This window comes from Pseudoliparis swirei, chromosome 18 (genome assembly GCF_029220125.1).
Source record: "Pseudoliparis swirei isolate HS2019 ecotype Mariana Trench chromosome 18, NWPU_hadal_v1, whole genome shotgun sequence".
Lineage (NCBI taxonomy): Eukaryota > Metazoa > Chordata > Actinopteri > Perciformes > Liparidae > Pseudoliparis > Pseudoliparis swirei.
The window spans coordinates 15733924-15760107 of NC_079405.1; the positions used below are offsets into that span (position 1 = coordinate 15733924).

Below are 26184 nucleotides of genomic sequence, written 5' to 3' on the forward strand. Positions count from 1 at the left end.
ACATTAATACATACATAAAGTATAAGGTTCTCCCACGCCAAGGTGCGAGAATATTTGTAATGCTAGCCTGGATCATCATTGTGACTGAACTCTACTGACAACCAGCGTTCTACCAAACAATATTCAGATTTGTCACCTTGTGTATCTTGTTGCCATTGAGGATTGAGCTCTTTTCTGCACCTTAGAAAGTCGACAAATGTCAGACACATTTTTAATTTTGAAGTGACATACAGATATTTGAGAGCTTTATTAATAACATTAATATATACTGTGCTGGACATTTTATATACAAAAAAAAAGGCTTGTGTCAAAGGTATTTAGGAATATTGTTTGAGAACGTAATTAATAATTAGTTTCTAAACTAAATTACTTCAAATTGATTTAATATATTTGTAATACATGATGTACGTGTGCCCCATATCCACCAATTATTTTGGCCTGAGCAGAAACAAGGACTTTTTCTCTCTCTGGTTACTGCTGTATTAATCAGTGAAATAACTGGGCCGACGACGGTTGAATAAAATCATTGTTACTTATAGGTCACTATGCTCATTAAGGAAGACTGGCGATGTGTCCATCAAATATAAATAGTGTGTTGAGGCATAGTCTTCCTCTGCTGCTGTACTCACGGCTGATTAAATAAACTGCGACACAAATGCCAAACCTCTCATTCAAATGTTAGAGTTCCTGCGAAGGAGAATTCTGATACAATAACATTGTGAAATATTTTTGTGCTTTCCATATTTGTATTCTTTTGTGTGCATTGGTTAAATATTGCAATGGTGCCAAATTTCTCCTCCAGGAAAATCTTAAAATAGCGTTTAATTTTCTGAACAGAAACATAAATAATTCTATTATTGGCTCTTTCCAAAAGAAGTAGCGGCAAGAGACGGTCGTTACAATGTGAAACCAAAGCCGTTAGCCTTAAGAGAGAGCTTGGTGAGTTATTAGCCACTAACCTTTAGACAACAATGTGTCCCACTGCCACCCACACTTAACACAGAACATTTCGTGGTTGGGATACAGACAAATAAAAATGGATAATAATTGTTGTATGAGTATAGCAGTAATGACAACTGTATCGAATAAGAATTTTATGATATTTGTGTGCAACAAAATCGAAGCACAATTTCTTCCTGTCCACTTTACTTTTCATTTGAAACCTCTAATACAGATATAAAGACACCAAAATGGCAATGCACTGTATCACTTCCAATGTCTCACATTACCGACAATCTACAAACATATCACAACTAGGCTCTGGAAGAGAGGGAATTTTTCCGACAAACAGAACTGTAGAGTTGTTCAACAAACCGACTAGAGAGGAGAACATTACATTAAAAAATAAAGTAATTATCTGAGCACAGTGAGAGAATAACGTTCTGTCCACTGCACTATCCAAGGGGAAAGGTTTACACCTTTGAATTGTATTTTGAATTCCATCGGCGACTTGGAGTCTACTGTGAAGTTACTTTACTGTGTGTTTCTTCTGCCTCAGTTTCCACCTGTGGGATCTCTATTGTTCAGAGTGGAGAAAAAATTAGAAAGAGTAACACACTTCAATAGGTCCATAAAATGTCTACGGCATTAGCTCCTGCACATTTTCACTCCATCATTACGGAATATCAAGACACCAACACGTTACATAAAAATCCTCAAACATAACCTTGAAAGTGGGGTACAATATCAACTTTCACACACAGGCAAAAATGATGATATATTATGATCCAAGTTATCTGGCGTCAGTGTCCTTCTATTAAAGTATATCTTAAACTGAAGTGTCACCTCTAATCTGAACAGGAATGGCGGAGATTCACACAGGATTTCAGTTTTAAATTAAATATAGAGTTGAACGAATCTCGGCTCTCATTCTCATGTGCAGAGAACGTGGTTTACTCAAGAAGACTCAACCAAATGGGGCTGTGTGTTGTCCAATCCGGACACAGTGTAAATATAGAATCGGGAACTTAAAAAACAAAAAAAAGTATCACACAAAGTACACGCTTTAAGAAAAGTAGAAGAAAATAATTAAAAGGCGCAGAAATACCGCATGGTGGTCATGGCATGAAGAGCTTTAGAACCACCAACAAGATTACATGACAGATAACCAGTAACAGCTGAGCATGCCAGTGTTACATGGCCTCATCTCTTATCTCTTCGGCATCAACCCTCCTCATCTCCATCCCCCACAGGCTTCTTCTTCTCAGCCACCAGTTCAACTGCTTCTCGAGCTGCATCTTCACCCTCAGGGACCTCCGCCTCATCTCCATCTCCATTCTCCTCCCTCTCTTCTCCCGCCTCCTGCTCCTGCTGATCCATGTCAAGCTCTTCAAAGGACGAGCCGCTGCCCATGGACCCGTTCGAGCCTCTCTCGCTGTCCCTATGCTTAACGTCTTCATTTGCATCCATTACGTCCCTCAGAGGCAGGGACGATGCCAGGGAGGCGGCTGTGGAAGCAGCCAGGGACGTCTCTCTGCTGTCCCAGGGAGCACCGCCGCTCACTGAGCTCACGTCACTGTGGGAGTCTGCACCTGCAGCAATGTGGAAAATAGACACATAACAAAGGCTTTGTGAGCGTGCAAAAAACAAACAAATTACAGGCAAGCAAAACTCAATTAGAGTGAACTACAGGTGTGCTGATTTATTATAACCTAATTTGATGTCCCTTGGTGGCACTGTGAATAAGTGCTTACCATGTTGGCAATTCAGATGAACACAATGACGAATAACACTTTTAATACCCTATAATGGTTACTGTAAATGTATACCACACATGAAAGACATGATTGGACATAGTGAGTCATAAACCTTTTCATAAATGAACATGTTGACCTAATAATGGAATAAGATGAAACAGGACAACCAATCTTATTACAATTTATCCTCTCGGACAGCATTGCAAAACCACTCAAACCCACAAATCAACATCATGGTGGCCCTAGAGGTCATGGGATTCGGCCTCTGTCTTCACATCTATTATATACAATCCATCCAAATGCTTTAGATATGTTTAAATAAATAAAAGTCAACCTAATTGTATTAGAGTATGAATGGTCAATCAACTGCACGACAGAAATAGTCATTTAGAGCCAAAGGCACAATTATTTATTTTTTATTATTAGCCATTCTTTATCTCTTACTACTGTTATTTGTCGGCATTTGTGTAGAAGCCAACTAGAAGGTATAGCTGTAATGTTGTGAGCTGAAACACAGGATTGTAAAAACCACAGCACTGTGTGTCAGGTGGTCAAAAGATGAAAACATTATGAGAATAACACAACTATAACATGGGAAACACATGACGGATATGAGGCCCTTATGATGCCTATAATTACAAATGGAAAAAAGGAATCAGGTCATAAAACGTTATGAGCCCAACACATCTCCAACCGACACCTGTACCTGTGTAGTATACGAACACGTTTCACTTGTTATATGTCTTATTTGGTTTGAAATGAACAGCCTCCATATAAAGTGTTTTCTATAAATAACATCTAACTCGACATGACTTGACTATCCCACAGGACACAAACACACTATTGTCCGCAGCCTTTTCCTGCTGCTTTCACACTCCAAATAAATCTCATCCACACATCAAAGTGTGTTTGTACTAAATGTGTCATTTGGGACCCAAATACAATAAGCAAGGAGTCTCCGCACTCCGCGCTGAGGTCAGTCTTTCTTTTTCCGTCATTCGAATTTCAACATCACTCAGCCATCTAATTATCACATCCAGCAGATCTGATCCTGTCAACAGTGAAGAATATCATAAATGGGACGTCCATTTAGGTAAATTATAATATCCATTTATAGGCCTGTTGATTAGCTAGCAAGTTCAAACAAAACCATTGGGTATGGTCATCAGTGGATCAGCGCTGGTGTGAATATCATGCGACTGAGATTTATTGCTTTAAAATACATATGGAGTTGAGTTATTTATGTATTTTTTATTTGCATGGTGCAGTAAAAAGGACCAGAGAGACTCATTCTACAATACAAGGAATTTTACAGGAAATAATGGGTCTATTTAGGGTAATCGGGTGGACAGCCCCCCAAGGAAGAGCCTCGACACACTGGACAACTTCCACCACCTGCAAGCAAGTCCTGAAATTGGTACTCTAGTTGAAGCCAGCTGTGCCTCTGAAAGTCTTTTAGATAACATTTGCCTAAATTAGTTGCTAAATTAGGCCCATTGGGATTATTAGCAGCGAATCAAAGTCTTGTTCCTCCAACTGTTTGGAACAGAGGAGAGGCTTTCGAAAGAAGTAATTAGAGACTGATCGGGCTGAGGCGTGCTGAGAGTTTGGAGAATCAGAGTCTGAGTGGAAGGCGAGATAAGTGCAACAATAAAGTGCAGACGCGAAAGAGGTGATACAGTAGATGGATCTTCTGGTTTACAAATTAGGGCTGGAAGGCAGAAGCATTAAATGCATGTAAATATGAACATATATTGTTGTACATGTATGTCATGATAAACGATGTGTTTCTCAAAAGAATTCCATCCAAATTTAGTGCAAATGTTGACAATTTACGGGCAACAGTCAAACCTCAATCAAACAAAAATGACCTGGCAATGATGTAACTAGAAGGGCACTCGGGGAATGCAGACCTCCGCCAAGACCATCCTCTCCAAAATGGAAGGGGTTACTCTTTGGCCCGCATGATACACCCTGATGACCAAGTTTGATAAAAACAGGGACAGTAGCTTTTTTCCATAATCTCACTGACAGACAAAGCAAACCCAATATTTGTGTTGGTTTCAAGTATCCTCATCAACCCACACATGTCTGATCTTTCTGGCTGCCATCAGGTTGACATCTTCTTTGCACAGTGGAGATGAACAGTTGATTAGTTTGATCAGTTTATTGCATTTTGATTTTACTAAAATCCCACATTTCCACCTCAGCCAAGTGCAGACTTTTCTTTTTTAATTTCGAGCACATAAAAGGTGGATGGAAACACACTTCATGCCTCTTCTTCGTCAATAGGGTTAGGGCTTGTTGCATCAAATGTAACAATCATCAAAACATAGCTACATTTGATACCTCCCACAATCATCACACACTTTAATAGTGGATTAATACACGATGGTGTGTACTTATACCATGACTATACAAATAATATAACAAATACATTGAGACATTAAGTAAAAGGAGACCAATTTCAAATTATTTGAACAAGCCTGACATATTTTGTAAGGTTGTACCATAGCTAAGTCCAATAAGTCACCCATGCTATAAATGCTATAACAATTAAGCCCATTGGCCTGTTTAAAACTGTTCAAAAGAATAACAACAGATCATCATAAAAGTGTTTGCATTTCGTGTTTATTTGCTCTCAGTGTGCCGTGAACATATAAACAGTCTCAATGTTCGGGCACAAGCCGAATTTATGGTCAGGACTATAATGTCTATAATGTGGAAACTGGAGTTGAGGGATGAAAAGTTTAAAGCAATCTCAGAGTTGCCGGATTTCCACCACTGGCTTGGCAGATAAAGCTTATATCCACTGGTTGATCCGTCTCATTAAGAACGCTCAGCTGTCTCTGGGAACATAAACACGCTCAGTCTCCATTTTGAAGAGCGGCAACCCAGCTCTAACCCTCATGTACGACACCAACACATCATACAACACACACACACACACACACCAGCCATGGTGGAGAGAACTGCAAACACACAGGAAGACATTCAGACTCCTGCCTTCTGGTTGTCATAGAACACATAATGCCTGAGCTAAGAACAACAGCTTCTTCAGATTTAAAGACATTCAACAACACTTTGAAAGAAACAGACAAGATAAGTTTACATTCCAATTTCACAAGTGGATACACTTTGCAATAGAAATGTGGTCACTCTTGAAACTCCATTTATGTTCCTGCTATCACCAATCACACAATAGCTCCGTCTCAGCGCTCCTGTGAGCAATAAAGAGGCGCTGGGCGATGAGTGTTTCCAAAGGAACATAAATACATTCTTTTAAACAGAGCCTAAAGCATATGAGATGTGTTTTTTTGGACAAGTGATCCCGAAGGCTTGTATTTATCTAAAGCTCCTCTTTTGTAATAGTATCACAACTTGATTCCATGTGATAAACAAGACTTTGACTTTCATCATTAGATTATTGATAATTACCTTTGCATTCGAGAATGCGGAAGGTTATGTTTTGATCGCTGTGTATTTATTTGTATGTGTGTTATTCGCATAACTCAAAAAGTATTAAACCGAATCGCATGAAATTTCGTGAGATGATTGGTTATTATCCAGGGACCATTTGATTAGATTTTGGGATCGATCGGGTCAACAGTCAAGGCCAAGGTCATGAAGGTATGCGCTTTACCGAGTGCCCGTTCTAATTGGTAGTAAATCGGTAATCTTTCAGGTGATTTATCATCAGGATATTAATTATGTCCGTCAGTTAAAGAACATCTCTGCGTGCTCACTGTCGTTCCGCCTTTAAATGGTAAATGGACTGTTATTGTATAGCAATATTCTAGTCTCAAAGCACTTCAACACTACATGTCATCATTTACCTATTCCCACTCATTCATACACTGATGAAATATCAGAATTATTATAGTAAAAATATATCAAGCTGTTCTTATTAACTTTCTCATTTGTTAGAAAACATACCATGAACACAAAATATGCTGATGCTGACAAACCAATTTATAACTGTAAATAGCCATGACTCGAAGTCCAACACAATGTCTTTTGACAACAGCTGACAATTGTGCTGTTGTCGTCTGAAGAACGGCTTTAAATCGTCTCAGGCATCGCCACTGTGCACGATGGCGTGTGTGATTGGGTGTGAATGGGTGAATGATGACATGGAGTGTTAAAGCACTTTGAGTGGTCAGAACTCTAGAAAAGCGCTTTACAAGTACAGTCCACATTTAAACAGCCTTTACGAGGGGTGTAACATAACCTAAGATCAGTAAGATCTGATGATGTAAATTAGCCCACCTCCCCCACTCTGTCCCATCTCTCTCGAGTGATTTGTACAATGACAATGTCAACACTGCCTCGGGTCCAGCCTCCAGGTGCAGCAAGTTTGAAAGAGTAGACATTGAGTCCCATATATCACATATTCTCTGTGAGGACTCAAGGGTAGGCGCTGTCGAACTAAATAAAAGTTGCCACATCATTTCTTCATGTTTTCTTAATAAGCTATAGTCTTAATAAAGCATAAACCTGAGTTGTTATCATCAAGCTTTATTAAACTGCAATGAGATGAAATAACATAACAAAAAACAACTTCAGTCTTTTTAATAATCCTCAATGAATCTCTTTTTCCTTTTTTTAAATTGTTGCTTTCAGTGAAACAGACATTTCTTTTAACATCTGGAATTATTTTTTGTGGGTTGATGCTGTACGTCTTTTCCTAATGAGGGCTCAGTAACAACAGTGCATCATGTGTTTAGCGGCACTAAGACAACTGTGGTTGGTTTAAAGAAATACAAACTAGTCAGAGCTTCTTCCCCCCCTTATAAACAGAATGACAATGTGTGGAACCTTTTCTTTAGCGCTGTGGCGATAGGTCCGGCAGTGAGAGACTAGGTTGTACACAAAGTACACATTACCTGTAATGTCAGTTCCTCTGTCCTCATCAGAGTCCTCTTCTTTAGCATCTGTTTTAACCTCCTCCTTCATCTCTGGAACAAAGAAGTCTGTCTGGCGAGACAGTGGAACCATGTAGTTGATGACATCTGAGCTACAGATCTCAATAGTGGGGAATGCACACAGCTTCCTCTCCTGTGGAGGAACAAAGACAATGTGGACAATGAGATGTGAGACATGATGCATTGTTACACAGGCTGTACTATGTAGTCGTGAATACCAAACATAAGGAGATGAGGCTTGAATAACACGGCTTCACAAAGTTTGGAAATTATTATTAAACTGCAACTAGTGTTCAGTTATAAGAAAATATCTAACACATTCAAGTAGGAATGTGTGGAGTGTTCTTATGAAAGTTATTGCGTTTCTCCTCTATCAACTGCTTCATACTCGCACACTCAACAAGATGGACAACGTAGATGATGTAAATATCCGTATGTAGCTTTCAAAGGTCTTCACTTTGCTGACCTAACACTATTTCTTTGGCACATTAACATGAAAATGCCTACCCATGTAAGCGCATTAAAGTTGCATTTCCATCCACCTCTATGTGTCTACACTTGCACCCTCCTGTGGAGTGTGCAGAAAGTGGAGGGTTTATAAATATTATACCATATTTTCTCGAAGGAGGAAATAAGCCATACATAATTTTTGCTTTTTGCTTTTAGTCCACAAGGGATTGCAGAGACGAGAGCTCTTCAATGGGCTGAGTGCAGCAGGAGGAGGTGAGCTGCACAGGCCGGTCTCAGCAACGATCGGCCGCTAAGTGACACATTAATGTTTTAGTGTGAGAACCTATGCAGGCATTCATGACCCAAATGGCATGACACTAGGATATTTAACTCAAGTCCCACTAATTATAATGGATACACAATTTTGACAACTTTAGTACGCTTTACTCTCCAATTTGATCAAACTAGTGCAGTGCCTGTTTGGAGCGGACTTGGTTTCTGTGAAGGCCGGCTGCAGGCGCGTGGTCCGCAGAGCCCTGAAGAGCTTAGTTTTAAGGAGGAGTTTCTCCAAGACTCCATTCTCTTTAACATATACTGTACTTGCTCTAAACTATTTGCAAAGTAAAAAAACAAAATGTTTCATTTCTATAAAGTTGCTCCCGAAAAAAACCTTTTATTTCTGTTAAATATCCTTTTATGTTCTTATGTCCTTTCTTGGTTTGGGGACTCCTCTCGTTTTTACAATATATATTTTTGTTTACAGATAGATTACACCCTACGATGCAGTATATCTCCCTTTATTGGAATTGTAATGCTTTTATAATGTGGGCCTCTCTGCATGAACATTTTCAGAATTGCATAAATGTCTCGTCTCTAAATTGAAGTGATTGTACAGCCTTGTAATAGTGCCTTGGCTGTGCGACAAATACCCGGTATGTCTATTCTGGCCTTTTCCGAGAGGGCAAAACATGTTGGATGGTCTCACACCAGTCAGTCAACTGACTCATTTTCCTATGGGTCAGGGTGCTCTAGACAGACTGATGGGTTTTAATTTAATCCTCTGCAAAATAAGACTGTGGTAGCTGGTATGAATCACCTGGCTGACACGGGGGGCTCGAGCCCCAGAGCTAGCTATGCAAATGAGGACTAGTACCCATCTCCTTGAACCTGCCTCAATGAGCTGGGAAATCCACACACACACACACACACACACACACACACACACACACACACACACACACACACACACACACACACACACACACACACACACACACACACACACACACACACACACACACACACACACACACACACACACACACACACACACACACACACACACACCAAGGGAAACGGTCACAGATGAGATAAATACAATTGTATGTAAGAAAGATATGTACCAAAATATGTGCTTTACTTTATTAAAACAGTAACTTCTTCATAATTAGCATCATCATCTCTATTAAACCCTTGTGCCAGCGGGGACTGCACATTTTCGACCAGAGACTATATCAGGTGATTTTACGGATTAACACACCATCGACCACAGAGAAGGCGCTCATCATGAATTTACCCACTTTTGTGACATTGTGGCATTTTTATGGTGATTTTTGTATTGTGTGCACAAGAGTTACCGGGAGTAACGTTAGTGCACTATGATTGGTTGAGCACTGACACCGTTTACAGACTAAAACCTAAAACAACAGGCAACACAAGCAGACAAAGTTAAGACGTTAACATAATTATGAGTACACACTGAGCAAAGTAACAAAGTAACAAAATTGTTATTTATTCTTATATTACAAAAAAAGAAAGTTAAGAGAGTCTGCGGACGTGTCTGGCTTGCGTCGCGTCACGTCAGTGTTCAACAACTCCAATCATAAGCTCTTTCCTTCTTACATATAAGTATCAAATCTATTTTAGATTGATATTGTTATTATCATTAGTTAGTCTATTATTTAATTGTTCTTGTTCACTGTCCAAAAAAAAGCCCCCAAAAAGAGAAAAACACATCTAACATCTATTATTAAAATGGTAAGCTGATCAAAGCAGGTCTCATCTTTAGAAGGCACAATTCACTGTCCAGTAATTCATATTTCCTCTCACCAGGGAAATTAATAAAGAAATATAAAATAGATTAACCGTCCCCATCATAATAAAAACTCACTCCTGGCGTACATGTTTTAATGATATGACATGCAAGATGTTCTATTTCCTCCGCGTGCTCTTTTCTGGCCTCTCTACGGTCGGATTGGGTGTCATCTATTTCCCTCTAGCCTCTCATGGAGTCAACAAGCATCCACTTTACCTCCGTCTGTGTCCGGGGGTTTGAATGAAATGTGCTTTCCTGCAGGAAACGAAGGAAAAGACTGAATAGTCCTAGAACAGGTCAGTTGTTCCTCTCTGTCACCTCAGAAGAGACTCAGTCACACTTATTCTCTCATCACTGACCCATCAGCCAACAAAGAACCAGCAAGGGAACAACCAGTTGGTATCAGCACCAGTAAATCATGGAGCGTTACCTGTTCCTAATTTATGGTTATAGTGGTTCTACAAAATGGGTCACTTTCAGTCCTGGCCTCTCACTCTATGTTATGTAACCTCACTCTTAATAATTAATGACCTTGCTGCACTGAAGTGCTTTGTCCATTAAACATGTTACATTTGAATTGGTGGAGATTAAGTGATAGATGGAGAATATGAGATCCTATTTTTATACAAAACATTCTCCATTTTATTTCCACATGTGAATCACACTGCCCTTTATTTGAAGATAATATTCCCAAGCATAAGGTGTTGCACCTGGGGGTTGGCGCCAGTTTGAGCTAATACCTTGATTTTATTTTTCAGGTATCGTATTGGTTCTGTTCTGAAACCTCCTCTAAAGTATGTCAGCCATTTCTATCAAGTACTACTTAGCCTATTTCTGAAAATGATATAATTAAGTGTATTCAAGGTAGGCGAAAGAAACCGGCAACAAGAAGGAACATTACAAAACACAACCTCCGAGATTCATCAACAATGGAGCAGAGAACAAGAAGATCGAGGGATTCAATTCAATTAAAAACAAGGTGTCAGGATAGGGTTGGTGGTGAGAGGTCCTGTTCCATATTTCGAAGGTCACAGATTTGATCCTCACCATGTCCATCACTAGTTACGTCCTGTAAGTGTCCATGAGCAAGACAGAAAACCAAAAAAGAGGGACAACTAGAGAAAAAGCATAACATTTAACTGCACAAATACATTCACTGCTTTGCACTTCAGCTCATCCTTCCATCCATCTCATTGTTGTCAGTGCCGAAGGCAAAGTCAGCAGGGACTGCTTTACTCTTCATCTATGTAAAGGTCAAGGGTGGCAGACTAATCAGGAAATGCAGGCTATTCCAAAACACTGTTTGTAGCCAGAGATATTAAAATTAATGCACTGTAATTTGTATACGTGCCACAAAATCAATTTGTATTGCTGATAAGGAAGCTTCAAGAGCATCAAACGCTGCATAGGGAGGCGTCACGCCTGACGTCACAGGTAGCGAGGTGCAGGAGCTCATGCGCAGAGGAATCGAGGACTGTAGATTAACACAAAGATGCTCTTTAATGAGTCAGAAGTTTCCACACACAAAAAAAAAAAAAATCCAAAAAGGGGCAGGCAGAGAATCAGGGTTCAGGGCAGGCAGGATCGAAGCAGGCAGGATCAGGCACGAAAGACAGGACGAAGGAAAAAAGCCAACAATCCAGCAACAGACAAGGGAAAGAGTGGCACAATATATAGGGGAGAAAACAGGTGTGTAAGAGCCACAAGTGTGTTTTTCGTAGATTTAAGTTTCAGAATTGTTTATAATTTAAAATTGAGAATTATGCTCACGGTGGAGGAATTATAAGTTAAATACATTGAAAGATCTTTATGTTAATGACTGACGCTCGGGCCAGGCTATTTAATGACGTCATGACGGCAACAGGTGTAAGAACAGAGCCGCATTAGACATGAGAGATATCGTTTTTTTACCGTAAGACCATGAGATCGTTTTGAACGTTTATTATTTTGTTTACTTTGTCAGCGTTTTTTGCTGTTTAAAATAAAATCGAAAGAAAAGGAAATGAACGGTCTCCTGTCATGCGCGTGAGAGGAAACTCACTGTGTCTGCAGCTCTTTAGCGGATTAAGAAAACAACAACGACGGAACGCCGCAACAAGGTGTACGACATGGAAACAGGTGTACAACTTGAGAACAGGTGTACAACATGAGAACAGGTGTACGACATGAGAACAGGTGTACGACATGAGAACAGGTGTACGACATGGAAACAGGTGTACGACTTGAGAACAGGTGTACGACATGAGAACAGGTGTACGACATGAGACATTAACGAGACGAGAGTGGCTGAGGGCAGGTGAAGGGGATGAAACGATCAAGGAAACAGAGGAGACGCAGAGAAGACACCGAGAATAGAGTAGACACACAGAGTCGACAGAGGATACACAGAACAGAGCCTGACAGGAGGAGTTTAGGGTGGGTGGGTGAAACACTGGCCGTTCGTTGGGGAGACGGCTGATCGAGCCCATTGTCGAAGTCACAGTTGATTTATTGCTCACGCATCTTCCATAGCAATTTTAACCCAAACAAAGATATTTTTGTAAACCTTAGATAAACCTAAATTATAGTTTTGCTGTTGCCCAAATCTAAGAAAGTACATTTTGCTAGACATTTGTTAGATAACGCACAAAGAATGAATGAGTAATGGCTTTGTTGTAAGATATCATAATAATCATTGCATGACACATCCACACCAGGTGTTTATATTTCTCTCTCTTTTTCTGTCTCGGTGTTGGTCTTGTCCTCTCTTGTCTGTTTGTGGAAAGATTTTTTCACCACGAATCTAGTTTTAATTGCTCTGTATATAACCATGAAGTTTGGTTTAAAACATATAAATTAATTAGTTTATGCAACGTACAGCAGCTTTGTCATCAAACGAAGAAAATCCCGTGACATTTAGTTATTAGTATATTTACTATCATGCCTAATTAAGACACAATTAATCTATGATGTCTGGCCTTATCCTAGAAGGGTTTGATTCTCATTATAATCATCTGGATAGACCAAAGCAGGAAAGAATGTACAGGTGAGAACGAGCTGTAAAGCTGTGAGACCGTTATATAACAGACCGAAGGACACAGGTTAAAGCACAACTTCTGCAGAAACGTCCTTGGCCAAGACATTCAATCTCTTGCACCCCCTGCGTATGATGCTTTAGTTGACCTTTGACCTTCAGTGGAAGATACAAGCAGTAATTTCCCACTAAATCAATAGAAGCATCACATTTTTTAAGAGTATTGCTCACCAAGCTGCCTGACAGGAATACTGTAGTACTTGGAATTATAAAATCTAAATGAGCTCCGTCATATTCACAATTCTTGGTCGTTTACTATAGGTGACATAACTCAAACAGCTTTTTACAGAAGCAACCAAATAAAACTACTGAACTTTAGAGAAAGGTGGAAAATACATTTGCACACACTCATTTTATGTAAAATGTTGATCGTGAAGTTCATTAAATGATGATGTAATAAGGAATTGTGTGTGTGTGTGTGTGTGTGTGTGTGTGTGTGTGTGTGTGTGTGTGTGTGTGTGTGTGTGTGTGTGTGTGTGTGTAAGGTAGGTTGAGGGGCACAGAAACAGACATATATGGGTGAGGGTCTCATGGGGCTTTATAGTGTCTTTGGCCTCTGGCAGCTGCTCCAATATAAATACCAATAAACATAGAAAACAACACCTCTGGTGTTTGATTTACTGCATCACTTAACTAACCCTCAGACATAAACATGGCTATGGAGTAACTGGACCATCAGTACAGCAGAAGAGCTCAATACAGGCACTATGTTGTGTCACAGCCTTTCATATATGAGATGTAGTCAGTCCTCTCAGTTCTGATGAAGCAAACCATCTTCCACTTACAGATGTGGCTTGAAAGACACAACAAGCAGCCATTTTCAAAGATTGGTGCATTAGCTTCGTTCTTCTTTTAATGTCTTGTCTCTCTACTCTCTTTCTTTACAACTAAGTGGCTCTTTTGGCTGACTAAAGGGACTGTGAAGGGACTATGGAGAACCTCAGTCCTAAGAGGCCAGCCTTCTCACAATGTTGAGGGGCAAATTGCAGCAAATATCAAGAGATCTGACTGAAATTGTGTTTTTGGAGATGCACTGTATAGTATTTGTCTAAAGCATAGATACAACTTAAACAATGTAGACTGACGGGTGGATGTACTACTGAAAATGTACATGATCCTTCTTCCCTAGTCTATTGTTTTCAGTCTCATCACATTCATCACGAATTTCGCTTCATATTTGTTGTTTTCATTCTGTTTGCTGGTTTAATTAACTCAGACCCGGCCACTCACACCTGATCGTCCTTCATTCCCTTCACCTGGTTCTCACGCCCATCTCACCTGCAGCCCACCCCTTCATCAGTCCGTCAGTCACTTGCACTTGTCCTCTGCCAGATTGTCTCGTGTTTTTTCCACACCACAGTTTTGCATGATAGTTCAACAACCATGTATGCAGGAATCAATAACTTCTCATCGAAATTGGAAGATACTTTATCATAGCAAGTAAAAGGTTCACGCTTTTTTGTTACAACTAGAAAGGCACAATCCTGCTATTACTTGTACTCCTGTTAGGTTCATCACTCTCCACCAGCGCATAACACTCAGCTGGGCACTGAAGGCCCTGTGGATTTGTCTAGGAGAGGTCAGAAGGTATTTTAAGAAATTCAGAAATGCACTAAGTTAAATGCAAGTCGGCCAAGCAGGCGGAAGAATCGTGTAGGCAACAAGAATGTAATTACAACACTTCATACAACCCCTAAGATTCAGTGGGCTTCAACTATGGAGCAGAGAATAAGATCCAAGGATGCATTTTAATTAAAAAACAAGATGCCAGAATGGAATGGTGTTTAGGGATACTTCATATCCAGAAGGTCACAGATTTGATCCTCACCATCAAAATGAGCAAGTTAGAAAACCACTAGTACCTCTTTAATTGTACTGTTAGCAACCTAAACAAGAGTGACAACTAGAGAAGTGCATTATGTTTAGCAACACAAATTATCTCCCTACTTTGCACTAAAGCTCGTCCTTCCATCTTTCTCAATGTTGTCACTGCCTGAAGAAAAGTCAGCAGGGCCTGCGTTACTCTTTATATGTCCAGGTCAAGGGTCAAAGACTAATCAGGAAACTGAGCAAAATGAGAGATGGAAATGCAGCATGTTTGGTGTGCTTCTATAATAGCTCCTAGGCCGCTTGGTCAGTTGGTCAGGAGTCCTGGTCAAAAATGGTTGATGATGGCTAACCTGATGCTACGTAGTGAATGAGCCATGGTGCCAATGCTCACAGATTTGATTAAAAGAAAATGGTTCATGCTGCTTCCGTACTGCTCAAAGTTATTCCTAATTAAGGAAATCATCACTTGGAAAAAAAAGAAGAGGTAACTTGAGTTGAAATATGCACACCAAACGTAGAATTACATCTTGATAATAAAAAATACAATCCAAAGATGGATTTCTCCTTTAAACGGTCATGACAATCATTTGAAGAAACTTCTGATCCTTTACAGAAAAAAGTGTTGTCTTGCCAGCAGAAAAGTGACAGCACACCTCCCCCACAGGGGAGAGACGTGAGCTATGCTGACAAGCGGTGGTGAAGAATGAAAGAATGTTCATTAAGTCCTGTATTCACAGTTACAGCCTCCAACTAGCATGGAACCAAGGAGATGTAAAGAAAGACCCGAGCCCCTACCTATGGGTGTATGCCACTTCAGACACACATCTATTTGTAGGTGGATGATTTATCATCCTGGTCCCCAGACACAGAAAAAGGAAAATTAATACAATAGCCGGGCAACACATGGTGACAATCTCGAGTTGTCACTCTCTCCCCTGGTCCCTTTACTCCCACTGCACTAATACAGCCACCCTCCTCACACCCACCATAACCTCCTCTTCCCCCTCCTATCCGAGGAAAAAGACAAACTCTACTTCACACCTCGGTAGTGGTGTCCAATTCAGACTGTCCCCTATGGTCACCTCCTTCCCCAGAGCGGTGTATTTTCATTCTGCTGCAGTGGGGCTATTTTCTGCATCCGTCTCAACAAGCCCAGGCCTCCTTCCAAGACCGAGTGGAAGAGCGCAAAGGTGTCTGTGGGTGGAGGTAGCAGAGATCTGAGGACTGAAAATGCTTTTGCTGTAAAGGCTGTGGAGCTGGAAGAGGGCAAGGCAGGGAGGTGGATAAGCAATCAATAAGCAGAAACACTTGATGAGCTTCAAGAAAAGTGACTGTCAGCAGCTGCTGTGGTCTCCAGAGGTCTCCAACGATTGATCTGGTGGGCTGGCGAGTAGGAAATACGAGTAGCTGGTCTCCCAACTGTGAACCTCTCACACACAGGTTACCATGCCAAGTTTGTCACAGTCAGTCAAGGTTTGGCATTGTGCACTTGGGATGCTTTGAAGCTGGAAATTTCAACTGGGAATAGTGAAACCTCTCAATTATATGGAACACATTATTATATGATGCTGCAACCTGAGTTTAGTTTTCTTCGTTGTTGTGTTTCTCTGTCACTTTTCCTCAGTCCAAATATGGTTGCAAAAAGTCAAGATGGTGACGGATTTTTTTTAAAAACTCAGTGCTTCAAAACGACCGTCCACACACCAATGGGTGAAGTCACTATGTTCATGTCTACGTTTTATGTGTACATCAAAACAGCGCTAAAAGTAACGAGCCTTCATTTAATTCACAGTTACATCAGTAGAATAATTTTTCCCGTCTGTAGACTTTGTCCAATATTAACCCCAAAAAATCAGTCTGAATCTAGGTTATGCTTAACGGGTTTCTTTTAATACCGAGTTTACAGAGGCTTGGATTCTCATTTACATGGTGTTTAGGAAATCAGGTTGCCAAAGAAAAACAATAATAACCAGTTTCTTTGCTTGTCTGCTGAGTGAGATGCAGAGTTATTTTTTAGCTCTAAAGGCATCCTTCAAGGAGGACACTTAATGTGCATTCAAGGCCTAAAGTAAACACTCACTAAAAAGCAAACAGTGCCTTTACAGCAGCTGTGAGATTTCCCTCAGAAAAGAGATTCAACAGAACGCATGAGGCCATTAAGAAAACCACTGGAGAGGTTTGCAGTCAATTAGTCCTGGTCATTAAAAGCTCAACATTCAGTGAACCACTGCAAGCAAAGAAGGATATGGAGATACATGAATATCAATAGTTATTCATTTTAAAAAGGCAGACAGATTCCCTCCACTGATTGAGATCCTAATCTGGGAGTCTAATGTTAGAGATATTCACAACTCTATTCTAATTAGATACAATTATAAAGAGGGGATGTGGATGGAGAGAGACTGGACTAGCTATATTTTTTCCTGCAGGATTCTTATGTACTTTACACCTGGGAGGTGGGACCGGGGGGGCTGAGCAATTATAGTGAATCATTTCTGACCTCTCAGAAGGCATAATTCTGCAGAAGTGGAATTTTGTTCATTTTCAGCCGCACAATGAAGCTCACAAGAACAAAACCTAATTCTGTCCATTTCCTCATGGCAGCCATAGAAAAACATGTGCAGCCAATCAATGTTGATATGCCCATCTTGTCCAGACATAATTAAAAGTTGCAGAAGACAAGTATGCGTCCAAAAAAGGTGTGATTAATGTAGCATTAATAAGTTCTGTCTGGTATTTTGAGAAAATGGCTCAATAATGAATTAAGAGTCAGACAAAGAACAGTGAGTTAAAGAAAAACCCTGAACAGAATAGAAAAGACAGTATTTGTGATTATAATTACTTCCCAACATTACAAATCTTAATAAAATGAGAGCAACAGAATTTCTTTGACCAGGCTTCAAATCATCTATTTTCCTTCACAAAGTCTTCGTCAGCCTGGCCTCGTATCCTTAGAAAAAAGGCATTCTACCACCTCTTTATGAATAAACCATGGATACCTATACTTGGCATTCACACAGGAAAAGGGCAGCTCAAAGCACATCATGGTGCACAAGGAATACAAAGAATAAAGGCCTCTTAAACCTTAATTTTCTCTTTAAATATTAAATTAATTTGCATTAAAGTAAACTTAAATTCCAATATCTACTGGTTTTAATATTTAATACATCTTATTTTTCTTTTAACAGCATCATTAATTAAAATAGCCAATGATATACACTACCGTTCAAAAGTTTGGGATCACTTAGAAATGACTTTATTTTTCAAAGAAAAGCACTGTTTTTTCAATAAAGATAACATTAAATTAATCAGAAATACACTCTCTACATTGTTAATGTGCTAAATGACTATTCTAGGTGGAAACGTCTGGTTTCTAATGAAATATCTCCATAGGTGTATAGAGGCCCTTTTACAGCAACTATCACTCCAGTGTTCTAATGGTACATTGTGTTTGCTAATCGCCTTAGAAGACTAATGTCTGATTAGAAAACCCGTGCAATTATGTTAGCACAGCTGAAAACAGTTATGCTGGTGATATAAGCTATACAACTGGCCTTCCTTTGAGCTTGAAGTTTGTAGAACAAAATTAATATTTCAAATATTAATCATTATTTCTAACCTTGTCAATGTCTTGACTATATTTTATATTCATTTGATCAATAAAAGTGTGATTTTTCATGGAAGACACAAAATTGTCTGGGTGATCCCAAACTTTTGAACGGTAGTGTATGTCTTCCTTTTCTCATCCAAATATGTTGTGTGTCGGCATGACATATTTGGTAACTCTGGCTCCTTTAATTATAGTTTAAATATAAATCTGTGTGTTTGAACAAGACGGCATGCTTTTCTGAACGCCCTGTCACACAGACTGGTAACTGGTCAAAATAATTGTCACAAGGTTTAGCTCTTCGTCTGAGACAGTAAAGTCCTTGACTTCCTGTTTTTTCAATTCTTCCCGTTACTCTTTTCCTGGGCATGAGGGTGATTGAAAAGCCCCAGAGCTGTACATTAAGACTTCAAATCCCTTCTTGTGTCTTGCAGCTCAACATGGTATATCCTTAAAAGCCTACAGAGCTAAATCCAGGACTGGGATGGAGAACTACATCTAAACATTTCACAGGCCCTGCCAGGTAATGTCGATCATCAAATGGATCCAGAAAGCCATGAACATCTGCAGAGTTGAAACAGAAGAACGTTGTGCATGAAAACCATGTTCCTGTGCTCAATGTCATAGCAAGCCATTCAATAGTTGTTGAAGATTTCCACAAAAAAACTCATGGTTGCACTAGAGTGGATCACCAATGGCTTCCCGCGTGAGCTGAGTGGTGGAAAGACAGAGCCATCCTTGGAGCAATCTATTAGCTTGGCTTAACAACAATTTCAATTATGAGAAGCGCATGCATAAATGAGCCCACAAAGAAGCAGCATTGACTTCCTCATTAGCATGTAGACTCTACGCCTGCAGCCTTTGTCCAGAGCACATCTAATGCAGACTAAAAAAGATTACATTACAGAAATCCCAAAAATGTTGGGTAAAACATAAACTGTGCCCTCAATATAGCCATTCATGAAGAACACCGTGGAGTCTGAATGCTAAGGTACACAATTCTGCTGATAATTTCCTACCTATCTCTCCTCTTAATATGAGCCAATGAACCCATCACAACACATAGTCCTCAAAGCAAAAGTATTGCCAATATCTAATTATGCCACAGTACAGTGACTAATGTGAATTTAATTAAGTTAGAGTCTTTCAATTAACCCCCATAAACTGCCCATACTGCCAACAGAGCGGTCATCAAGAAGGCAAATAAACGTCACTTGTATGTGACAATCAGTGAGTGAAACGGAGAGAAGCAAACAGGAAACCGGGACTTAACTTCTGACTAATGGCATGTTTTTAAGAGGAAACAAAGATAACAATTTGTTACAGCTCCACGCCTCCATCCCCAAAGACCAAGGAAAATACCCAAGGAGGGATGATCCAGTGCCAGTTTAAAGATAGAAGCTATTGGATCTGGGTTGAAGTTGCGATAGACCTGCTGCTGTCCGTTGGACAAGAGCCATGTTTAGACCATCCAGGCCACCCTCTGTCAGCAGCATAATGGTTACAATTACCAGTCCCTTCAGCTGGCAGAGCTCCGATGTGAATGCCCCCTCTGTGCTCCTCTCAGCCTCTAATGACTGTGTTTTATAGGCGCAGTGAAAGAGAAAACCCAAACTCCAAAACATGGAGCCGGAAGATGAAGAGTACAGGAGGAACAGATTTACCAAACAAATAAATTTAAATATTTATCCAACAGTTAAAAGAGCTTTGAGACAATATCAGGGAATGTGACTGTAGATACAGTATGTAGCAATATAGATTGAGTGATTTATTTTAAAAGAGTTTTCTTGTCATGATAAACTCAAACATTCAACTCATTAAGGTGAAAACACTTTTAAAGTCAAAACAATTTAAACAAAAGCCATATTTGATATGTTGCCTAGTCTTTTAATATTGATATTGCTGAACTAATATTAAGACTTATTTTTCCACTGGATTTGGGAGTAAACCCCAGGGACACTTGCAACAGGCTGAGAAATATAAAATACATCGATTGTTTAAATCTTTTCTTCCTCTTATTTTGCTCTAATCTCCCCCAATCCAATTGTTTAGTTTTTTTAATAATGAAGTCCAAACGCTTATTAAAATTGCTTGCCTTTTGCTGCTACTGCCTTAGTTAAGAATAACGCTTGCAGGGATATTGGCAATCAAAGGAAAACAGGCCATCTGGAGGAGTGGGAGTTTTCCTGGTGGAGCGGTCGACTGGTGACGAGTCTAGCAATACCAATATAAAAATCTGGGGAAAAAATGTTCATGTTGGTGGATCCTTCATTAAGCTGAACGGCTGGCCTCATACAGATTTGAATTCACTCCAGTCCATCTCTCTTTCCCTGCCAATTCAACTTTAGTACATGTTCCCAATATAAACATCCAGCTGACAATGAAAAACAATATTTAAAATTACACTTGAAGAAGTTTAACTGTTTAAAAATGTCTGCCGTGTTGAGTTGGATTAAGAAAAAATAATTAAGTTCCACATAGAAAGTTAAAGGTACATGGTTGGTAAATGTTGTTGTATTTGTTGAAATTCTCGATCAGTGTATCAAAAGCTCTTATACAAAAAAAGAGAAAAATCCGACCATGGCATGTAGTGATTAGATAGGCTACCTGCCTGTGACCTCATTGCTCGCCACCAGAGTCCTCCACAATCTGCTTTCTTGACAGCTGTAAGTACGAACAATAGCCATGTTCATTGTTTATTACCTTTGCATTGAAAATGCCGGAAGGTTATGTTTTGATCGCCGTGTATTTATTTATTTATTTATTTATTTATTTGTATGCGTGTTATTCGCAAAACTCAAAAAGTATGGAACCGAATCGTATGAAATTTGGTGGGATGATTGTTTATTATCCGGGGACCAGTTGATTAGATTTTGGGATCGATCGGGTCAAAGGTCAAGGTCAAAGGTCATAAACAGGTCAAATCTTCTTGAATCACATGGAATTTGGTGGGATGATTGGTTATTATCCGGGGACCATTTGATTATATTTTGGGATCAATCGGGTCAAAGGTCAAGGTCAAGATCATGGAAAGGTCAAAATCTTTTTTTTACCATAGCGCAGTCAATTTTTATCCAATTGGCATGCAACTAATGCCAACATGTTCATAATTCAATGCCCAATCTTGTGATATGCGAAGGTATGCGCTCTACCGAGTGCCCGTTCTAGTCTTACTTATGTTGCCAGCTGCTTTCATTGGAAAGGAGATGACAATACTGGCCTGGGTTTTTCAGTTGGAACATTTTCAAACTCCAGTGCACTCTTGCTACTTTTTCAAGATTATCAACCCTTGCTTTAAGGAATAGAATCAACCAAATGAGATGTATGATGCTTCTTCTGAATTTCGCTTAAGATACGTATCTTTTCAGCAAGGAAACTGAACAGGAAGATTGGAGCAACAGGAAGTCTGGTATTTCATCCATGAGATATTGTTTGTCTTCATCTTCTAATATTTGGCTATATTGATGTTTTTTTCTCAAACGAGGAACAACAAGAGCTTCTCTGCCGGGCCATCACGACGGGAGATTAACTAACTGAATCTTCAGCTAGCTAGCAAACAATGTTGTTCATGAATACAGAGCAGTCAGTGTATTAAGTAAAGTTAACGTTGATACACTACAAACAAGAAGTTAAACATGATTTTTAACATACCATGATAATTTCAGATTTGGTCATGTATGTAAGAAAATTATTATTTTCCCCTAACTAAAGCAAGATCCGCAGATGAATCATCGTTCGAAAATAATAATTGTTATAGTTTTTAAGCCTATATATATATAGGCTTAAAAACTATAACAATGACTATTTCCCCCTATTTTCACTTTTTTATTATGGGGTAAAAGTTGAGTAAAGCTCAGAGTTTGAGCATAATTGATGAAGATCATATATGATTGAAAGCTTCAGCATTGAACCTCTTTAGCTACAAAGGTCAGTATAAATACCAGTCTAAATCTATCGTTAATTAAATAATTAATAGCCTTTTCATGATCTTGGTTTTTTGTGTGTCTAGTTTCCTGTTTCATTTAGAAGTCCTTGTCTTTCGTGTCCTTGGTTTCCCTGCACTTCCTGGCCCCCCTGTTGTCTGCCATGTCCTGCGTCTCATCACCTGCACCTTCCAAGTGTATTTAAACCCTGTTTGTCTTCTTCCCCAGTGTCGGTTCGTACTCTTTAGATCCCTGATCACCCGTTGTAGAGCCTGTTGTTTTGAATAATTACTCGATTTAGAGAACAGTTTTGTTTGTTTGCAACGTTGTGGATGTTTGGGTGCCCTCTCTCAGTGGCTACACACGTGATGTCCCTCCAGTTTTTATACATACTCATTAACGGCTCTCCCTGGATGAAGCACTAAAGCTACACATTAAAGATATTGCGTTGTACTTTCCTGCTTATGTTTTTTAAAATTGTTATTGTATTCATACTCTGCTGAATATTGTTAATGCTGCATTACATGAAAATTGCTAACTTACAACCACCCAGGAGACCTAACCCCAGACACATTGACACTGATGAGATGGACGTGTGTCCATTAAGTGCTGTGCTACCGAATTTTATTTGACACCGTCATCTTGGACCTTTTAGTTTTAGGTCTGTCACATTCCTAACTTGTCAACAAATACTAATTGGATTGTAGGATCCCTCAAGAAACCAGTAAGGTCGACATGTCAACAGCAAAGTTTCAGTCCAGATCAAACACTGAAAGAATCTGCCCGGGTCAACACTATGGGAACTATGTGACCACATGAATTGCATGCATTATTCAGTCAAGATTCTGGACGCTCCAAACAAGAGAAAATCAAATAATTGTCTCTGCCTAGCAGAATGTGCTGAGCTGTAAAGTCCAGAGGATGCAAGCTTCTTTTACCATGTTCTACTGGGGCTGACATGACTTGGATGATGTACATGTCAACACTGACTGCTTCTTTCACTGAAACACACAACACCAACTTCAGCCTGACAGTCATTCCTAAAAGACACTGCTGGACATAAATGTGAGGAAAACTGAAGAGCTCAGCAGCCCACGACACAGTGAATGACAGCAGCTTGGAAATACATGTTCACAAAATACAAAAGTAGGACATGTGCAAGACAAGTCGACGCACTGCTAAAGTATGTTTGACAGCAAATGTCAAAGGGGGAAACTTCAAGAAAATAGAAAATATGTTTTGAGGAAACTCTTACAGTTCAGATGACAGCATCCTATAGAATATTCTATTTTATCAGTAAATATACAACAGATCAAAGCTCCATCAGCCGGTCTATCATTAACACAGATCTTGAGATACAGGGTTGTTCTACACTATTCTCACCCTGGTTGCTGGGCCACGACAGGTATCTACTCCAACCTGTCAACCGTCTGCCAACATCCAGTTATGTGGTTTAGTCAGCTGTGTTTTACCTCTGCTTTGGGCAGCTGATTTAACTGAACTTGTTGCCAGGGCAACCGCCTCTGCCAAGGATTCCCCCCTCTGTTTTCCATGGAGCCCAGATACTTTGATAATCTCAGGGATTGCAGAAGACGTGGGGGGGGGGGTGGAATGGCTGCCAAATGCCTTTTGAAGCTTCTCTCAAAAAAGCACAAGGAGAACAGAAGCAGACATGCCACCAGTGCTGCTGTGTGTTATTGAGCCGTCTACATTTCTGACACCCGCTCATTTGCAAGAGGTGTTTTCTTTCAACATACAATCCGTGATTACTTTACCATGTATTTATTGATATGTAAGGAGCCTGCAATAGTCAATAGCTAAACCCACTCCCATAATTCAATCAATTTGATCATGTAGAGCTATTAAGTGGAACTAAAAAATTCCCTAAAAAAACGCTCAAGAACCATGACAGTAATCATAATGTACTACAATGACAACAGTTTGATTGGTTGTTATATATAGCAAGCATATTTTATTTGGATTACTGCATTATTGCCCCACATGTTCTGATTTTTAACACAAAGTAAGAATAGTGGCCCCAAGTACAATCGATCTTCTTGCAACACTGAATGTGTCCAATCTCTATACCAATATGCTCCATAAATGTAGTCGTCCAGCAATTAAAAAGTTATGTCAAAGGAGAAATGGCTAATCTTGTTTTTCTAAAAGAATAAGGAAACATTTCGCTGCAGGTACAAGGCACAAGGTGTATTCTGTTTGAGTGATTTTGAATACATGGTTCACTCAAGTTTGCAAATGTTGCAGTTATTACATTGATAACTGTTGGTTGTTTAGCTCTGACTCGATCGAATGGCTCTCTGAATTTGTCTGGTTTTCAAACACTCAACACTTGTCGAATTGTTCCTTTAACAAAGACAAGATCTCTACATTGATTGTTGTCTTACAAATTTGAATACATTTATATTATTTACTTAAATCTATTTTTTCTATCTCAACAAATATATCCCCCCGAGTCAATGTTAATGTATTCCAGTAAACTGCCCCTATTTACCAAAGGACCGGACCAAGTGTTATAATATCAAATCAAACTCTTTCTTTGAATAGAAGGTACAATTCCCTTTCTTGTGTGATTCCACCATATTGATACCATGGTCTGGTATTCTGGGGATACACATAAAAATGAAAGTTAGATACCGAATCACTAAGTGACATTATTTATGTAACATGTGAAACTCAGCTTCAGCTATAAGCTAAAAAGCTCCTTTAAAACCCGTCAATATTACATTACATCTACTGAAGTAAACATACCTGCCCACGGGTAGAGAAACACAGAAAATGAGCCTGTATGGAAACAAATCAGGGAAAGAAGAAAATGCAAATAGGTTCCGTGCTCTCCACATAAAACAATCTTCTTCTTCTTCTTCTTCTTCTGTGGTGTTTTACGGCAGCTTGCATCCTTTAAGTTGCACTACTGCCATCTTCCGGTTCCTAGCTACTATACTTTCCCCATCAGTCCTGTAGCTCGCAAAAATTGCATGAAACACCCTCTTCCCACACCACTCGACCCCCACTCCAATATACTCCCTATCTCGCTTCCCTTCATCCCTTGTCTCTCCATTTCTTCCAACATGACCTTCCTTTCTGACCTGTATTTATTGCATGTGGTAACAACATGTTGTACCGTTCCTGGTGCCTGGCAGCGCTCACAAAGTCCAGTTGGGTGTTTCCCATCACAAATAATGTGCTGCATAAATAGCTGTGCCCAATCCTCAATCTTGCCATTGTGACTTCTTCCTCCTATTTCCTCCCTGACTTTTACCCCTCACTATACTCAGAATTGAGTACAAGTGTCTCCGCCTCGTCTCCTGGTGCCATTGACGTTGCCACACCCTGTTGATATTTACCTTGATGATGCCCTTTCCTCTGCTTTTGATAACTTAAGATCTACTTGTACTCTGTTTTCCTTTAGTGCTTGTTTGGCTAGCTTGTCCACTTTCTCATTCCTCTGATACCTACATGGGCCGGCACCCATAAAAATACTACTTCAATGCCTTGCTCCACTGCTCTTGAGCTCATTGTCAATATTTTAAACAGTAGATCTTGTCGCGTTTTGGACAGACCCGA

The 26184-nt window shown here is 39.7% G+C and overlaps 1 protein-coding gene across 1 annotated transcript in view; it reads right to left on the reverse strand.

Moving 5' to 3' along the window:
* Positions 1-1081: 1081 nt before the first annotated feature.
* tex264a (testis expressed 264, ER-phagy receptor a) overlaps positions 1082-26184 on the reverse strand; it is a 76541-nt gene continuing 51438 nt past the window's right edge. The window contains exons 3-4 of the mRNA XM_056436965.1: positions 7583-7754; positions 1082-2531 (exon numbers count right to left, since the gene is read on the reverse strand). Of these exons, the coding sequence (XP_056292940.1) occupies positions 2164-2531; positions 7583-7754 (540 nt within the window). The 3' untranslated portion in view covers positions 1082-2163. The remainder of the gene's footprint in view (positions 2532-7582; positions 7755-26184) is intronic.